A 19,752-nucleotide genomic window follows, 5' to 3' on the forward strand; every position below is an offset into this window, starting at 1 on the left:
ATCTGTGCTGCATTTACAAAATATGAAACAAATCAAACAGTCAAAAGCTTAGAAAGCAAATAATACCAATGGAAAAAAATGAAGAAATTCAAAAGCAATCAGCACAGCAGGGCAAATAAAATACAATACAATAGTAAAAATAGATAAAAATAAAAATTGACATCTCATAGCAAATAAATCTTTACCAATATCAATCAACAATTAGTAATTAATAAAATGAAATAATATTTGACAAATAAAATGCAAAGGAATGACAACAAATGAAATTTACAGGCACGCGTCAGAGCAGCAACCAATGAAATTTTACTGCGAAAAAGTAGGCGGAGTCAGCGGGGAAATAGGGTCTACCCCATTATTTTTCATCATTGTAATTTTCTAAAAAGCTGGATACTCGAATGGGACGAAAAATAACAGATGAAAGGACAGACAGATAGTCAAGCAAAGACTGAAAAGCATGATATTTCGTTTCGTGTATGATAGGAGCCTTATACATACAAAAAAAAATACAATTCTAACTAAAAGAATTCAAAATACAACTTAAAAAACATTGAGTCGAATATTTTCCCGCATACAATCAATTACAACAAATAACAACACAATCGTAATTGTAAAACAGTTAGAAGATAAACATGATTCTCATCAGACCACAACATCCAGCAAAATTGCTGTAACAGACAGAGCTTTATGAATAAAAAGTAAAATCAATACAACTCGTTAATTAATATAGTATAGAATAGTTCAAATATTCTTGAATCTATCCAAAAGCTAATAAATACGTGTTCAAGACACACAGTAGTCGATTTTGAACATGAAAACGTTTACTTGTAAAATAAATTATTGTAAAAGTAATTTGCATAAAAGAAAATGCACAAAATATTTAATTTTCATAATAAAAATATGTCCTGAATGCAGATCGCGAAAAATGTTATAAGGAATTTTTATTTCATTTCTACTGGCAGGTAGAATGGTTGATTGCTCTCCATCTACTGCTGCCTGATCTAGCAAAATCAGCACGCCTAGAAACTATACATACATAACGATTGCGCACACGCACGCCTACATGCGTGAAGTGTTGCATGCCTGAAGGGGCTGAAAACAGCAAGATCAGCACGCCTAGAAGGTACAACCTGATGCTATCGCAATACCTTCAATAGTGAGGCAATGGGGAAATCCATTTTTTTTACAAAAGCGTAAAAACGTTTGCTATATAATTGCGCTGCAACTGAGCATTAAAGCTAAAAATGTAAAAGCCAGACAACTGCTCAATGAATAATGTAGGAGTTTAATGACCAAAATTATAATACAATTGCAGTCGATATTACTGGTGAAACTGAAAGCATAAATTCAAGTTCGGCAAGATTAAAATAAACAAGAAAGTGGTGGTCAGCATCTTCATGCTTACAATCATTCCCAGAGAAAGGTAGAAAGAATATTACAAGTTGAAAAAAAATAGCTGCATATATGATTTTGGCCACTAGATCCCACAACGTACATTAACGCAACGATGTGAATTTTTATTACTAGATAGTAGAAATGACAAAATGCCCATTTTCAGACGTGAGAATCATTGGGTTAATTTGCTGATGTTCACTGTTTAACAAATGTCAAACCAATTTAAAGATAATTGATTGCATTTGTGGGAAATTAAATAAACACAAAACTCAAGCTTTCACAAAGCAATGCAGGGAAAATCCAATTCGTATGCAAATTTTCATAATTTCACTGATATCTGAATTGCTTTCGTGTAACTTATCAGAAAATGAATTTACGTGCAAATCGAAAAGTCATGTTTCATAATTAATATATGCTCTTGTTTATGAATCTTATTTGAAATATTAGAATAGAAAAACAATAATAGTAATAATAAATACGTGGCAAAAAATAATTAAACAATAGCTACGGTTTGAAAAATGCAACAAACATTCAGATGGAAAAATTTAACCAATGGAAATTTCGAAAATTCAAAAATGACCTACATAAAGGGAAGTCATCAATAAAAAAATGCGCGCGAAAATAAGAGCACTCAGGCAACGCGCGTTGACAAAAGTAAAATTCAAATTCACCCAGACAGAAGAGAGAATGAAACGAACTTGAAATTTTATATTCAAATGAAGTTGAAAATGGCTGCTGAATGTTGAACAATTAAAACCCGCTTCGATCAGTTCAAAACAAGCAAACGTCCAAGATGTGGATAAGATAATTTTGATACGACGCTAATTTGCATAATACGGACACGAACTAACGCACCTAGTTTAGCTGAACTAACCTCAAACGTAGCAATTGAATTGGTTGATTTTTACGAAATATGTTCAAATTTGCAAAAGCATATATTTATTATTGAAAATTAATTCTGAAGAGAAAAAATTGAAATATTCATTACCTTTGAGATTCGCTTTATTTTTTTGATAGTTCTCTTTTATTAGAAGTTATTATTGGGAGTGACGATTTGAAATGAAAAAATTCATTAAAATGATGTAAATAAATAAGTGAAGAAATGTCCTGTTGAATACTCGCAACCAGTTCAACTTGCCTCAATATGGCCAGCGAGTGCAACTTCTCTCTACTCTTTCTTCTTTTGATTGGTCCATTAATTTTTGTAACATTATTATTTTATAATTAAGTATTGACTGTAAATGTTCATCATAATTACATTGATGAACGTTGTAAATTTATTTCTATGCAAATCAGATTCTTTTTGTTGAAAAAATAAAACAGACTAAAATTTATAATATTATGCGTTCATTGGTTGAAAATTTCCAAACTGTCTTTTCAATTTTAATGGCTAGCGTAAAAAATTTTTTAAATTGTTGTATCATGTATATAATCATGTATCATGTTTTGTTTATATCATACATATATATATATATATATATTGTCATGAGGTGTTGTAAATAAGATTGTACTGAAGGATCAATAGCAGATGTACAGAGTTATCAATTACGTTGTTGTTGTTATAATATGAGTTTGTTTTTCCAAAAAGTTTTAATGCTTATTTTTATTGTTTATATTTCATATGAATATATTTTGGTAGCATTTTACCTTGGACAGTTTGATATTGCAATTGTGTATGTATATACAAATGCTGTGTAAATTAATTATTTATTTGTTGCACTCATTTTCATGCTGAAATAAATAAAAGTCATTAAAAAGTAAGAAGTAGCTAAATTCATATAGTGAATAAACTGAAAGATAATAGAAGTTTGTGAAATTTGACAAACGTAGATGAACAGCAGAAGAATAAAAAGAGAATCAACTAACCGACGTACAAACAAATCCAGACGGCAGAATGACGAAAGCAGGTCAATGCAAAAAAAGTAGGCGCCAAGACGAATCAGAATCGACCAATCAGAAAGGCCTTGTTCATGTGCATCCATTGTTCAAAGTGTTGTATTTATTTAAACGCTACACACCAGAAAGAAAATTTTTAATTCATAGAATTTAAATTATAAAATAATATGTGAACAACAATTATGATAAAATAAAAATCAAGTTTGAAAAAATTTGAAAATTATTTTCATAGCAGTATCCTTATTGCCCACAAAGTGAACTGTAGATGTACAGTACGCACTGACAAATTGGTAAAACATTTATTTGCCGCATGGGGAATGTTGCTTATTTTGTCATATTTTGCTGATTATAATATAACATTTGGTTTATAAATGTTATATTCATAATGCGCCAAAAATGGCATTTACACTAGTATTTTGTTAAAATACTGCAGAACAAATTACAATAGATAAAATTATGTATGGAATTGTTTTTGATAAAATAGAACAATTGTATAATTTTTGAATAACTGATCATAATATGAAAGTCAACTTACAACGGTGAAAATGCAACCTTCTGTGTGGCAAGAACAGCAGATATCAATGTAATGAGTCATGCAAGAGAAAGAAAAAGAATTCAGTAAGTGATTACTGTTGCTTTTACTGTTGTTGTTGTTGTTGCTGTTAATGCGTATAAGTACAAGAGGTGAAAATTTATTTGCAGACTGTTTCATCGTGGAAATGATTTTCTCAATTTTTACTTGACTAATTGTGATGAATTATTGAAATCACTTGTAAACAGTGAAGTGATATACGATTCGTGTACATAAATAATTAGTTATGTAACGTTGGAAAAATATGTAATCCATTGCCACTGAAGAAGCAAATTTATTGTAGAGCATGAAAGTTAATAAATGATGAAAAATAAGCTATTGAAAAGCTTGCTTTTATGGCAGCGAAGATAACAACATATTATTGAAAAGAAACAGCGGGCGAGTTTGTAACTCGGCTAAAGAATGTTTTTCTTTTCTTTTTTTGGTAGCACAGAAAAAAACGCTAAGTTAATGGAAAAATAGAAGCTTTGAGCCAGTTTTTGCATGATAACAGAATGCCGTTTTGGCAGTGACTCAGTAGGAAATCGAAAATCATTACCGAATTTTAGAAATGAATAAAAATTGAACGATTGGAATAAGATCAAAGCAAAAAGAAAACCGGAGAAAATATAAGGCAGTGTAATAATTGGAAAGAAAAGAATAAATAAGGCAATTTTGAATTACATAAATGAAATAAAATATTGGTATAAATGGCAGGCAGCAATAAGTAAGCAAATTGTGGAAAAAAAGCAGAGAACCGTTGCGGAAAAGGGTAAATGAATTGTGTTTTTCTTGGCAATGGTGACCGGTTGGCTTGGATTTGATGGAAAAAAATGAAAATGACTAGCTTATTAGTTGAAGAATTATGCTTTTGTGAAGATGAAGCTGAATCGCTGGTGAAGAATTTCTTCAAAAATTTTCCGATCGTCTATGCAAATGACGCAACTTGCGCAACACTTTGAATTTTCTTCTGCGCTTTTTGCTTCCTTTTCCCCAAGCGCCAATGATGAACGACTCTATATCGCAGTGGTTTTCACCACGTAAAATACGGAATAGTCCATTTTCACCCCATTCTTCTCCCCAAGAATTTGCACACAGCTAAAATAAGGAAAAATATTAATATTTCATTTTAAACTTTTCAAAACTTTTGCGATATTACATACCCAATATTTAATAGGAACTCCAGTTGAATGATCGACACCCCAGCTTAAAGAAAACAAATATCACTGTATGGATATGGTCGACACTGCACGCACAGCTTACCCCAGTATGCGAACTGAATGGTATCCAGATCTTGCATAGGCAGGTCCTTTGTCGTTCGCGTATGGAAGATGTTGATAAACGCCACTTTTGTACATGAAGAAATCTTCGTGTACCAAAAATGTTGCTAAAAAACGTAAGCAAATGATCAACTGTCGGCATTAAACGAGCATTTTCATTATTTGCTCAAGTTTTGTTAATTGAAGTGTAAAGCATAGTGGTAAAATTATATCGACGCACAAATTAACTGAGCAGCAATAAGATTCTTTTTATGTAAATAAGCACGTCCGATTTGGAAATAAAAAAAATACAATTCACCAACCTTGAACAGGTCCATTAGCCATAATTTCAGTCATGATTTCTCTTTCCTTAATAAAATATATCAAGTCACTATTGTCATTTCACTATAGGTTATTGATAATTACGTTCGTGGAAATGCGATACGGTGGTGTCATTTTGTAAACACGATTATCAGCTGAGCCAGATGGACAACGGATTTCACCATCCAAGTATGCAGTTCGTGGAATATGGCATTCTCCTGGTTGATTAGTTTGACCGCTTGTATACGTATAACATTCATCAGAGACAACACTAAAAAGGTACGATTATTTTTTTATTTTATTATTATTCGAATGGAATACTTGAACAGTAGAGAGAAATTAAGTTATTATATTTATTCATATTTTCAACAAACAGTAGCAGTAGAGAGAGAGAGGGGGGGGAGGGTGAAGGGGGAAGAGTGCAGTGAATAAAAAAAATATTATATTTACCCAAATTTTCGAATATACCACCAAGCACGATCCAAATAGCCTCCATTGCAACCTCGTTGTCGAGCTTGATTGCACGAGAGAAGTTGTTGAACTGACAATGGGTTGTAAAATTTTCCGCCAGATTGTATAGCTAGACGGTCAGCTGATACGGCTGAAAGTATAAATTAATTAATTGTTTGATTTGTTAAATTTAAGTTTGCTTTTTTTAAACTGGAACAGTTGAAATGAAAAATGTACATTTCAATGAAATTGGCAGAGGTAGATTGTGTGTGTGTATTTTTTTCTGGATGAAATTTCACCAAAAACTTTTCCACTGTTGCAAGGAATTTACAGTCATGTTATCTTAATTTATGGTCTGTCAGAAAGTTTAATGACAAAGTTGTCATTAAATCCTATTACAAATGTGAATGCAATGATTCACTTAGCTGTGTGACTAGCTTTGTATAAACAAAATAGAAGACGAAAGAAATATAACAGTAAAAATAAAAGCCCCTTTTATAGATGCAAGGTTAATTTCAGTTGAAATTATAAAATTTTATATTTCAACAATAACAACAACGATGATAGTGAGAATAATCATGGATTAATTTTGAAAGAATCTGTTTTCTGTGTTTTACTGTTTTTCATTTTATGGAGGGAAAATGGAACTTGTTGATCAGTTTAATTTTACAAAAGGAAAAGTATAAAGGCCATATGTAAAATGATGCTCTGAATGAATTCAACTCGTTCAGTATTCTTCAGTGTTTACTTTTACCACGTGCACATGGTAAACAGAGATGGACGTTGAACATTTCAGAAACAATAATACTCTGACGAAGTGAATTGACAATCTGTTACACGAAATTGAAGCTAAATTTGACACGATTTTGCAAACTGAAAAAGTCTCTTCAAATTCCCATCAAACAGATTTGTCTACATTTTTTTCACATATATTTTTCACTTTTGACTATCATTTTTACACTTGTTTTGAGGAAAATGCTAAAAGCGTTAATCAATATTTTATCATCTGTAAGCAAAGAAATCATCGTTGATTTTCTTTAAGAAATACATTTACTGATGATGTAGAATGTGAAGAGTGGAAAATTGTATTATGGAAAATGGAATATGTTGTTATAATTATTTATACGTTTATATGTTGGTGAGATAATTGGGCAAGTTGAATTATATTGCATTGTCTTTTTAAAGGAAACGCACTAGTGATATGAAAAAAAAACTTGCTAAATCCCGGTTATATTTTTTGTGAAATGAGGTTCATTTGAAACCGTTTGAGATTAGTTGCATTCTACCCTTTAGCAGAGCTTGTTGTTTTGCTTACCAGTTGTTGAGAAAGCCCAAGACGAGGCACAGTCTCCTTGATCACGTACGGGATGAATAAAGCTCGGCCAGCGTTCACGAGCATCAAATGATTCTGGTAAGAAGTTGCTCATTTCGATCAGTATTTCATTCATATTTTTCACGCTTTTCTCTGGTAATAAAGTTCCCAATCTGTAACTGAATCCTTCGTCGAGTGTTTTTCCCCAAAATGTTGAATAATTGGCACTTGTCCAACTGAAACAGAAATTCACGAATTATTATCACACAATAGTTTCAAGTGATGGGATTTTTCTTTTTGGTTGACCATTCCGTCGTACCTGTTCCTTTCGTGTAGCATTCTTTCCAAGATATCTTCCTGAATAAGACAAATGGTTTTGTTTCTACACTGAAATTCATACTTGTTGCCAACTTGAATGCACGAACTGAAATAATTCGATATATACAAGGAATGAATGTATTGTACAACATCATAAATCCAACCATGTATTGCAATTTATACGATATGGTCCACCAGGTGGATATGTAGCTCCAGTGCTATCTTTGCAGCCGTCTAAAATGGAATGGAATGAAATGAAATTATTATTCATTGGCAATAAATTAAATTAAATTATTGAAAATAAAAATAATTTTCCTTGTCTCCTTGGGTAAAAGTGCTTCTTTGATGATATAATCCATTTGAAAATTTGAAATCCTTTGTTAAAAATTTAATGGTAAAATATTGTCGTCGTTTGCATAAGTTTATTTATGAAGGGAGATGTGAATTTTTTTTCTCATTTTGTTATTCAAATCAATAAATTCATCGATTTGAATAATAAGGAAAGAAAAACTGTACTTACAAGTTGCATGCGTGCAATTGTTTACGACTGTGCATTGTAAGTTGTGAATGGATGTTTAATTTTAACGGTAATTTGTTTGCCTGTTTTGTTTGCCGAACAGTATAAAAGGTGTTTGTTTGCAGTGCTAGTGATTTAACAAAACAAAATAGATTAAATGAACAAGCAAGTTGTGAGCATTTATTTACTCAAGAAATGGAGGCGCCTAATTTTCTTTTTACTACTTTTTCACATCTTTGTAGAAATTATAATATATTCATGACGTAGCTGTTGGAAAATCTAGTCATAAGCATAAAAAAGCTTTTCTTCATTCCGTGTTCTAGTTATCAAGAACTTGTTGTCATTTTATTTTTGTCGTTGAATTTTAAAAAAAGAGCAAAACAACATCAACAACAATTCAGAAGTCAAGTTTTCATCCTGGTGAACGTATTAAAACCAACAAAACAGCTATTCATCAAGTTGAACGTATTTATGCAAATTCTCACTCTGCCTATCATCAATTACTGGGATGGATGATTTTACTTGTTATATGAAAAATTTTCTCTTTCGCTTCTGAAATTATGTTTCCAAATCTTTTATGAAGTTAGTTATAAATTAAAAAAGAAATTAGCGATTAGAAATTTAAATTTAAACTGAACTGTATTTATCTAATGTCAAAAGATTTGCTTGTTTATTTTTTTGTTCGAAGACTGCTATTTTTGTTGCTTGAATGATTTTCCAATTCTGTTGTAAATACTATTATTATTATTATTATTATGTGAATATTGATCGATTTGGCTTAAGCTTTGAGCAGAGAGAATTGGGAAAGAAATTCAACGTAGAACGGAGCAATTTAGCACTTCCGCATTCTTGACTGTTTTCTTCTTCACTGCTGCTAGATAAGGGTTATGGAAAATTATTCAAATTTTCAGCTAAACATTAGCATATCATTTGTTGACATTGAATGAAATTGATAAACCTTGCCCACGCAAAAATTGCTCTTCATTGCCAATAGATATGATATAATTTCATAGATATATATGTTTCAGCAAATAGTTTTCATTAGTTGATAGTATATTTTACAAATGGAAAAGCTTTTTTTTAAAAAAATAGAATTACAGATGAGAAAGAATTTCATTTAATTGCTTATTTGAATTCATTGAAAAACTAACCTCTTTCTTTTTCCTTATTCTTTTTAATAATTGCTATTTCGAATTCTGACAAATTGATTTTTTCGTGCATTTATCGGGAGGCATTTTTAAATAATTCCAATTTGATTAATTAATGATAATGATGATTAGACGAATAATAAAGGCAGATTGTTTGTTGTTAAAAAAATAATAATTTTCCATAATAAGCAACTTTTATATACTTACCTAATATGAAAGGAGTTGGTGGTGGTCGAAAGCCTTCGCAAACATATTTAAAATCAGGGCAACAGTCATCACCGTCTACACGTTTGCAGAAGTGATCACAATAGCAGAGGTGATTTCCCAAAATGGGTACGGTACATTCGTCGTTACGGCTTGTGCAACATTGTTCCGGCTGTCTAGTTAGGCAATAGTCACCCGGTATTCCTTGAAATCCATATTCAGCGGCAGTGCTTAGCACGAATGTGAGAAATAACAGCAACATTGGCGGCAGTGTTGTAAACCTGACAGGGGCGAAGCCTTTGGGTTCTGTTCGGTCGCAGAGCATGAGCAGATGCGCCTTATTGAATGGCAGGTTGAGCTTGGCTCCAAAATTTGGCGGGTATCTAACCCCCAATTCTGAAAATGTGAACAAATCAATCAAACAAAACAATTCAACATGTATATACATATGTGTGTGTGTGTGTGTGTGTCGAAAATCAAAACATCTCAAAAGCACCCGTTCTGCGCAAACGTTGCTCTTTGGCAGCTATTTGACGCGTCTTGCATTATTTAAGTAGACTTTTGATAAGAGAAAAAAATGCTTTAACCGTGTTGGAATTCTGGTAGTCATAGAGGACTATGATAAACTGTTGTATGACAACTAGTTGTCACGTACACAGACAGGCGTCAACCACTGAAACGACTAGGCAAATTTACGGATGCCACGATAACGTCATTCAGAAGCTAACGTTCTATTGGTACAAAGTAGAAAACTGGAAAACTTTTCATCGCATGCATGCTATCCACTTATACAACAGTAAACAAAAAAACAATGATAAACTTTTATAATAATGTTAATGAAACTCAGAATTTGGAAAGCAAACAGTTAACTAGTTTCCATGCCATGCAACGCTAGCTGAGACACCTGAACCATTGGTTGAAAGTTGGTTGATTTGTCCAAAAGTTTTAATCACATATCAAATAATGATTATAATATGATGATGATGATGATAATAACAGCATATGGGCTTGAAAAGAGAGAGAGAGGGTGAACAAAACAAAAAAAAGAGAGAAAGAGAAGCACCTCGTTCAGAGTGGTTAGAAATAGCTGTGATGTTGAAGTGAAAAGTTGGATGTGATGCTTGAAGTTGTAGTAGAGGTCGTTTTAACGTTCACTATTGGTTAGAAGCAGCCGATGGCGAATCAGATTGTTCGTCATTTGGCGACTTAAGCGATTTTGCATAGGCAGACTAGACAAACATACTATGTGCTAACAGTGGTCATCTTTGATTTGAGGCATTTCGCGCGGCCAATATCACTTCGACGCCTACGCTTCACAGCTTTCGCGCTGGGGCCGTCAAAAAACCCCACCACTGGCGATGAATTGTGGAACCAGTATGCATCTTTTGACAGATGAAAATGCCGCTTTATATAAATTAGCACCGCTTTATAAAATTTTGACTCAACTTTTGCGATTAGTGAAGCAAGCAACTTTCAAATATTAATAAAAAGCACGTTTGCCACATCGGATCTGCTTTGCTAAATGGATATGTGAATACATATTTCAATTATTCATATGATGCTTTTTTGTTGAAAATCATCTTCTATAAATAGCAAAACTATGTTATTTATCAGAAATTATTTTTCTAATGAAAATAATAATCTTTGTAAAAGAAAATGGAATCGGTTCGACAAAGAATGAGAATGAGTGCAGTAAGATTGAACGTGACAGAAGTTACTGAAAAAAGCGAAATATCAGAACGATCTTGAACTGTCTGAATTATGATTAATAGTAAAGTTTGCACTATTATAAAGCATTTGCTCGAAGATTAAAAGAGAAAATTAATGGTACTGGATGAGATAATGAAATTTCAAGCTTACGTTGACAAAATGCTTCAGTTGTCAATAATAGAGAATGAATATCTTTTGGAATACAATTTTTATTATTATGACCAGAATTAGAATTTCGCTAGAAAATAATTGAGTTGTTTTACGACTGCCATGAATGTATCTTTTTTTACATTGATAATTGTGAAAGAAAGTGGAAGTTATATATATATATATATGTATATAGAGAGCAAGTTTTGCATAAATAAACTCATCCAGTAGGTAGATTGATTACATGGCAACCATAATTAGTATGTCTTTTAATTCAGTCGTCGATTTGAACTTAAGCAAACATAAAGGTTACCAATTGAATTGTTGGTACTGCTGACTATCGACATTGAGATCTAGTGATTAGATTTGATTTGTAATTTTTAAAAATTTAGCAATACATATGCAATAATGCATTTTCACCTCGATAACGACCATACCGCTAATTGAAATACACTGTGTGCGTGCGTGTGTGCTATGAAAGTTTAGGCAAATTTTTATTTCAATTACATTTTCATAATTCAGAATTAACAGTATTGAAGAAATGAGCAAGATGTACGTACGATTTTTCCTCCATTTTATTGAAATATTGAAATCAAAATTCCAACACAAAAATAGGTATGTTGTGTGAAGAAATGAACAGAAATAGAAATATAATACGAAAGGTTTCCTTTTTTCCTTCTATTTATAAATATACAATTTTGTGCAAATTAAACAATTGTTCCAAATGAGTCAGCTGTTCGATGAAATGTTTGCTTAACAGCACTGTCTGGAGTAATTCTCAATTGCAGATGACGTTATAAATAAAGGTAAACATGGGACAAAAAAGTGCGATTATTCCTTTTTACAATTTATGCTTATTATCTGATAAAGTTTGATCATTTGATGAATAAAGAGAGTTGCTCCTTTGAGAAAAAATACCTTTTAATTGAAAAAAGGAAATTGCTTATTTTTTAATCAAATGTCGATCACATTGATGATCCTTTGTGGACAATCATCAACAGCGACGGTGTGTCTTTGTTACTGACCTTATATGCATGCTATTCTGATGATAAATGTAAAATATAGGGGATGGAAAATACTTTTTTATTGAATAGTGGAGAAAGCGACGGGCTTTTATTGTTGTTAGATCAGTTGAAAATGGAAAATGATTAGCGGCACACAACTGATGATGATTAAAAAAATGTAAATGTAAAACCTTCAAAAAGGTGACGTACTGTTGTTGTGTTGTACTGCATGAAAATGCGAGAATCCACTGTACGACCCTGACATGCATAAATTCTTTGATCAAGATTGTAATTTAAACTTTTATAAAAGTAAAAAATTTGTATTTTCAAATGAGAAATAATATTTAAAAAGGCAAACGGACAAGTATCTTTTGTTGTTTTTTGTTGAGCATAAATGATGAATTGACTGAACAGATTTTGATCATATTTGAATAAGTTGCAAATCAAACCGAACGAGTGGTTCATTGAAAAGCGTTGATTTTGATGAAAAATCATCATCCTATTACAAATATAATAGTATTTTATTGTTGAAAACAGTGTCTTAGCATTTTTGACAACGTCTAACATTTAAACGAATAACACGTACTAGTGTGTTCTTGTTTCCTGAATCGTTTTCATTCCTCATTTTTGAAAGCAACATTAACATTCTTGTATACGTCTTACTTGTTCTATAATAACACATCTGGATAATATATAGGGAAAATTTATGCTTCAATTTGAAAGTCAACTGAAAAACATTTATGACTACTTTTTTTTGTACTCTACTACCACGTGCACAAGTTTCGTGTATAATTAGCTAAAAGGATAGAATGTAAGATTTAGAAAAAAAACTTGCACCTTTCTCTATATCATATTCATTTTTGAACAATAAATTATTGTGCATAATGAAAAACTGCTTTTGCACATCTGCTTTGAAAAGGTGAAAAACTTATGCTAACGTTAGATTAGATAATAGCAATCGTAAGAAGAAGTCTGGGGAAACATTTTTATGCATTAAGTGAATAATTTTCCAGGATAAAACATGAAATGTGAAAAAAAATATACTTATAGATTTTATTGAAACCAAAGTTTGTGAATACTATAGTTCAAGCTTCAGCTTTTCTTTTTTCTTATTCCACTTTTAAATGAATATGCATGTATATATATATATATATGTATATGTACGTAAATGATCGTAGAGTGAATCTTGAAATTTCTTAAATAGAGTGCAAAATAGATTATGCAAATGCTAAATTCCGTGTATTAAATAAAATCATGTTAAGTGAATGTTTGACGAGTATGTTTTGAAGAAAGAGAAATCGAATTCTAACAAGAGGGAGTTGCAGGTGTTAGTTTTTCAAAGCAAGAAAAGAATCTAAATTCCACTGGAGTTATTATTTGCATATAAAACGTAGGTGGCTTTGGTAAAATGGGAAATGTTGAACTGTGAAATCACACAGTTCGCGGTAAATTTGCATAACCTATTAGAGTAGTTTGAATATTGGAAAAAAAACCAATGCGATGATAAAATTTATAGAATTATTATAAAATACGTACTGTTACCGAATGTGCAGTTCTATTTGAAAGAAGAGAATGTGAAAAATTTTTTTGAAATTGAAAGACTACACCAACACGATTCAGTTAAATGGCCATTTCACTGGTGCGGCATCTTTTTAAAGCAGACTACAACAAACAGCATAAGCCAACAGCTAGATGAATCACGTTGATTTTATTCTTTAAACCAGAAGGGGCATTTGTTTAAGATTGGGCTCTCTTTTTTATTAAAAACAGTTTAGCCAATCATTGTCAACAACAAGAAAACTGGCCGTCAAAAGTGTATAAAGTTTTTAGCTAAAGTCTGGTCAAAAACTGGCGCATCTGGTTCACTTTTCGAGGGTTAAACAAACCGCCGCCTCCTATACCAGCTGAAAGAAAAGCACAACTTATTCTAATATTCTTCGCTCGAACATATTGCTCCAGTGCAGCAGACCTTTCTGAGAAAAAACAACTGACTAACTCAGACGGGGGCTTATTATTTTTTTTCCCCCTTCACATTCGCTTGTCATCCTTGATTAGATCCGATTGCATGCATACAAGCGCATGACGATGGTCATTTGCAATTCTTCAAAAGTAGGTACAAAATTCTGTTGACATTGGCGGTGTCACATCCCAGACTTGGCAATCCTTAATAACTAATACTAATTTGCACTACAGATAAGATAAGTTCCAATAAGATGAGCGTCAGTCCAAAAGTAAATTTCAGGAAAAAAAATTTTTTTTCAAAATTTGCTCTGCTAATAAAGATTTTGAATGAAAGAATGAATAATTTTGCCTTTTTTTCTTTCCATTTTTCATTTTCATGATGATTTCCATGCAATTATCCAACATTTTCAACCTGAGGTTTTTAAAACTTTTCAAAATGCTATCTTCTCCTTTTTAATGTAAATTATTTTAACATATGCAAATCACTGTGTCTATTTGATTGAATCTTCTGATCTCAGAGCATCAAAATAGGCAACAATCCTTTTTTCTCAATATATATATATATATACATATTTTTAAGTAACGTTTTTCAAATTTAATTGTATTACTACACATTTTGAAATGTATAACTGCGTGTGTGTGTGTGTGTGCATAAAATTATTTTATCTATTGGTAATTTACATTGTGAATTTAAGAAATATAATTATTAATTTCACGCACTGATTGCTGATTGAAAAATAATATTGTGGTTGTTTCAATTGTGAAAAAAGAAAATCGAAAATTCCTTTCCAAGTTAAAAAAAACTGTAAAAGGGGCTATGCAATAAATAATAGAACAGCGAATGAAAAAACGTTCAAAAATTGCACTTTGTACATCACATTCAGTAATGAAATCGATGCGATTTTTCTAATGAAAACTAACCCTGAACGGATTATTTGGAGCGGAAAATACTGATTTTTGCAACTTGACACAATGCCAAAGATTGCAGATAATTTCTTCACGCATTGCAAAATTTGTACATTTTCATTTCCCCCAAATCAGCCTATCATCATCACACGTATTATAGTACATTATTAAACTAAAAGCATGCTATCTATATCTATCTGTCTATTTATTGTGTGCTATAATTTGAAATTCTTTTTGAAAAAAGAAAATCGTCATAAATAATAGCAGAAAAGTAATATAATGGTAAAGTGAGTAATAAAAATCTGTTATTGTAATATGAGCGAAGTAGAATATTTATTTTGAGCATTGATTAGCAAGATTGAAAGCGCTCCGTTTTGTATGTAAAAGTACACTGCATTTATATGCAAAAGAAAAGCAATTCACATATTTCAATTCAATGTGATCTACTTACTCATCTATGCAAATATTTGTAATTTCTTTGAATCATATTTAACATTATATTATTCAGCTGAACAATATAAGAACAAAGTTATTTTATTTTAGTGATATTTGGTTTGAAATTGATAAGTTAGTTAATTTAGTTTGAAATTAAGAAGTTAGTTATTATGATAATATTTAAGGGAAAAAAGTTTACAGTTAATATTTACTATAATAAAAAAAACACCAATATATATATATATATAAGAAAATTTGTCACCCTTTGATGAAGTATGTAAATTGGAAGTAATTCGACTTGAATGACAGAATCAAAGAAAGGTAAAATCTTTTGCAAAGGCAAATTATCCGTATGACTTATATATATATATATATATATATATATATATATATATATATATATATATATATTCCTGGTGTGGTTTCATTCCGTTCCGGGCACGGCTGGCGTTTGGCGTTGGAATGTTTACGAATTCTAAAATTTAGCTAACATTGCCATCTGGCGACATTTATATCGAGTTTAGCTTATGCGCATTTGGGGAAAAGGGTAAATGTTAACTGCTCTTATTTCAGTAGGCACTTTTGCAATTGCGGTGTTTTTTTCCAAAACATGCTTTATCTAAATCCACAACAATCACACTGGCTTATCACATTTCATGCTTCATTCTTACTAAAAAAAGTAGTTGTCTAATTTTGGAGGGAGGCCCGGGGCTGTAAAGTTCATAATGTTTCCATCGTGTTCGTTCATGGGCTTCAAGCATTTCAAACGCATGCCAACACACGTATTCTTTGGACAGACGAACCACCTAGCTTTGGATTTGAATACACATGCTAAAGCAGAAACGTGAAACAAACAACAAATGCTAATTCAGCTGATCGCAGATCTACTAGAGTCAGTGAGATAGAGACTATAGATAGATAGATGTTCTTTCAGTTCTTCTTCCATGCCAAAGCAGTTCACTTTCATTCATTTTAATTGATAATTCTGATAATGTCGTTCATATTTGAAGACACAAATTACAATAATTTTTTACATCATTTTCAGCTTACGCAATTTTGCATAATGATGCTAAATTGTGTTTTTTTATTTCGAATTGATTTAATAAACATAAATTAGGTTTTGCTTTTTGAGATCATTCTTGTCAAGTATTAAGTCTCAGTCAGGCGTGAGTATATATATATTTTACGTTAGGGCATAATACCACTATTTATGTGTATGCATTATCTTATGAAAACCTTTTCATTTACCAATGTTATATTGTATAATCTGGGTTATTATTGAATTCAGTATTGAATAATAATAATAATAATAATAATAATAATAGAACATTTACGATAGTGATATTATTATAAACAAAATACCGATAATAGCATTTCTGATAATTTTATGATGATAAAATAAATTTTAACTTTTCACTGTGTAAATAGAAAGATGAAAATGTCATAATCAAAAGATGAAATATAAAATTTGCACTGCTTTGCTTAAGTAACCAAATTAACTTTTTCATCTGCCAACATACAGCGAACTGATAACATTCCAGAGATTCAAGTTAATTATTTAAGTAAACAGTCGTGACAATCAGCGGACAAAGTTTCATCATATGAGAACACATGTTGAAGCAGAAAATGTTATCAAAATAATTCATAACTTTTCTCTGCACATGATGAATTTTATAAAAAGTTTCACTTTACTAATGACTGTTGAAAAATAATAAATTTCTACTTATTCAGAATTGCCAAGAATGTTTTATATTAATTAATATAGACTCTCAGATAATTGCAAACTACGAATTTGAATGAATGCACGTGATGTCATGCATAAATCAGAATAATGCTTTACTCCGTTAAGCGGGAAAAATCATATGATATGTTGTGTTGCCAGAGCTTCTTTATTTTTTTTTCATCATTTCTGAACACATGGTTTTCGTATAACTATCATAGTACAAGTGTTATTGAACCTTCCAACTGCAAGCAGCTCTTGGGTAGAGGAAAATTTTAGTGAGTTAAAAATAGCAAAGTACTTATTTATTTATAATTCGATCATTGGCGTTTCTTTGAGTCATTAGTCGTTTTATAGCAGTGTGCAAAAAATTCGAATATCGAATTGTTGATTTTGTTAAAAAGTTTTAGTAAGTGAAATTGAGCACTTCTGCTTTTTAGCTTGAAAAAGCTGCAGCACGATGTTGTTTCAGTTTCGTATGTTTTGGGTATTTGCAAAATCAAAATGTATGAAATCAACTTTTCACATGTAATAAATGCCTCACAGATGCACATAAGCGCGGCAGTTTGTTACTCGTATGCAAATATGACGATCGTGTTGGCAATATTTTTAGGAAAATGAAAAGTCACTAAAGAATGTAGATGATCCGTTTTTCTTTTTTAAGCCAACGCCTTGAAAAGAACGGAGGCATTTACAGGCGTGGTTGAACCGCTATTGCCATGGGCACTTGGAACACAAACTAGCTAGTTTATAAAACACTTCTACTTATGTAACTGCAAATATGAACCATTTTTCAAGGACGGTCACGCTGACAGTTTTATAAATTAATTTGTATTGGTGCCCAACTTGTGCAAAACAGATTAATTTTCTGGAAAGTACTGTCTGCAGTTTTATATGATAGTCTACATGCTGACAGTGTTGCATTTCTCATTTCAAAGCTTTGAAAACCATCTCCGTTTAATATATGAAGAATTTGTGATGCATTTGCTAATGTCAAAATCATAATTTGTCACTTGAACAGATCTGTTTTGAAAAATATAAACCTTAACATTAGCAACAACTGAACTGACTACATGCTTATATTTCTAAATCCACAGTTATTTCCAGCAGTGCATAAAATATCCATCACTAGCAATTCCAAAGGCTAACATGCAATATCACACCATCGGCTTTGGAGATATTGCACCCGAAAACCATAAACTGCATTTCTTTTATTAATAATCTTAATTTTAATAATTGATCATCTTAAATATATGATTTGCAGTGAGGCTTTTTGATGTTTTTTGTTGCTGGTAACTTTTTTATTAATATAAAAAATGTTTATTATCCAGACATTGTATTGTTCACAAATTCATCAGTATTAAACATTTTAGCATTTCGTAAATGTACAAGATAACTTATCGTGTGTGACTTTAATTTTACACGAGCCAATGTAGTTTCATTTAATTGAAAACATCATCAGAATGGGAAAATACCAACTGCAGTGCTGAATTCCCATTTTCAAGATTCAGTGTTTTGAATATTCATAGAATGACATGTTCATTTTGTAAAATATGCTTCAAATTTTCAATAGTGATAATAATTCGTGCATTTTGCTTTTTTTATTCGAAGCTTAAGGGCTAGTTTTCTTCTTTCAAACACATGTTCGTAGGAAGGAGATAAACTATTTATAAAATTAAGCAGTTAGGCGATGCATTGATAGAATTTTAAAAATTATTCCATTCTCCTCGTACAGAATACGCCATCATAATTGAACAACAATATTTGTGTAGTTACTTTGATTAATTTTCTGACAATTGCTGTACGCATTTATGGTGTGTTTCGTGTATTCAATAAAAATACAGTTATATATATATATAAGTCAGTTTAAAAACTTGTTGAAAAAAAATATTACTTTGTTAGCATATTGTGTGTAGCAAATTAAACAGTAAAATAAAAAAAATTGCTTTTTTACTTACCAGTGGAAAGGGAGTTTAAAATGTCTTGGGAAAGAGTTTCGATTAATTGCAGAACGTTTTTAAATTATTTGAGAAGAGCAAAATAAAAAAAAATTAGGAATCAAAAATTTTAGCAGTGAAAAGTAAAAGTTTTATGTAATTAGCAAACGATGTCACAACTTCTGACATAAAGCGAATGAATGATGACGTGAGATGGGCGGCCACTAACTTTTGTGGCAGGTTTTCCAACACAAATGCAGGTCATGCCCGGCCAAAAATACGACATACAGTGCATTTTCACTTGAAGAACCTTTGATGATGATGCTATTTATTAAGCGAACTTATCCAAACCAAGTGACCCTTATTTATTATCACAAGGACAATATATATAGATATCCTTATGAAAAAAGGGAATTTCTATTGCACAAGCATGTCGACATATGTATTTATTGCATGAAATTTTAAAAGCGAGACAAAGTAAATAAATAAATAAATAAATATACATGTGCAATTTATTAATTTAGTGTTTAGTGGGAAAAATAA

At 31.3% G+C, this 19,752-nt stretch overlaps 2 protein-coding genes across 2 annotated transcripts; both read right to left on the reverse strand.

The window, feature by feature from the left end:
• Window positions 1-3,095: 3,095 nt before the first annotated feature.
• On the reverse strand, window positions 3,096-3,374 carry Tsp_10128 (innexin unc-9). Its single transcript, XM_003373240.1, has 2 exons — window positions 3,259-3,374; window positions 3,096-3,123 (listed from the first exon to the last, which is right to left on the reverse strand). Exons 1-2 carry the CDS (start codon window positions 3,372-3,374, stop codon window positions 3,096-3,098), a joined length of 144 nt encoding a protein of 47 aa, XP_003373288.1.
• Window positions 3,375-4,768: 1,394 nt separating this feature from the next.
• On the reverse strand, window positions 4,769-12,931 carry Tsp_10129 (cathepsin B). Its single transcript, XM_003373241.1, has 13 exons — window positions 12,836-12,931; window positions 11,249-11,336; window positions 9,392-9,784; window positions 9,188-9,232; window positions 7,684-7,753; window positions 7,521-7,625; window positions 7,205-7,437; window positions 5,908-6,040; window positions 5,545-5,710; window positions 5,442-5,487; window positions 5,123-5,246; window positions 5,023-5,065; window positions 4,769-4,957 (listed from the first exon to the last, which is right to left on the reverse strand). Exons 1-13 carry the CDS (start codon window positions 12,929-12,931, stop codon window positions 4,769-4,771), a joined length of 1,731 nt encoding a protein of 576 aa, XP_003373289.1.
• Between the last annotated feature and the right edge of the window lie 6,821 nt (window positions 12,932-19,752).

Source organism: Trichinella spiralis, assembly GCF_000181795.1.
Source record: "Trichinella spiralis strain ISS 195 chromosome Unknown Scfld6, whole genome shotgun sequence".
Lineage (NCBI taxonomy): Eukaryota > Metazoa > Nematoda > Enoplea > Trichinellida > Trichinellidae > Trichinella > Trichinella spiralis.

Coding starts and splice junctions, on each gene's coding strand:
- Tsp_10129 (XM_003373241.1), bottom strand. CDS start 12,931: ATGTGTTATTATAGAACAAGTAAGACGTATACAAGAATGTTAATGTTG. Junction 11,337..12,835: donor CAGGAAACAAGAACACACTA/GTACGTGTTATT, acceptor ATTATTTTCTAG/CGAAATTCTAATTCTGGTCA. Junction 5,066..5,122: donor CATTCAGTTCGCATACTGGG/GTAAGCTGTGCG, acceptor GTTTTCTTTAAG/CTGGGGTGTCGATCATTCAA.
- Tsp_10128 (XM_003373240.1), bottom strand. CDS start 3,374: ATGGATGCACATGAACAAGGCCTTTCTGATTGGTCGATTCTGATTCGT. Junction 3,124..3,258: donor CTGGATTTGTTTGTACGTCG/GTTAGTTGATTC, acceptor TATTTATTTCAG/CATGAAAATGAGTGCAACAA.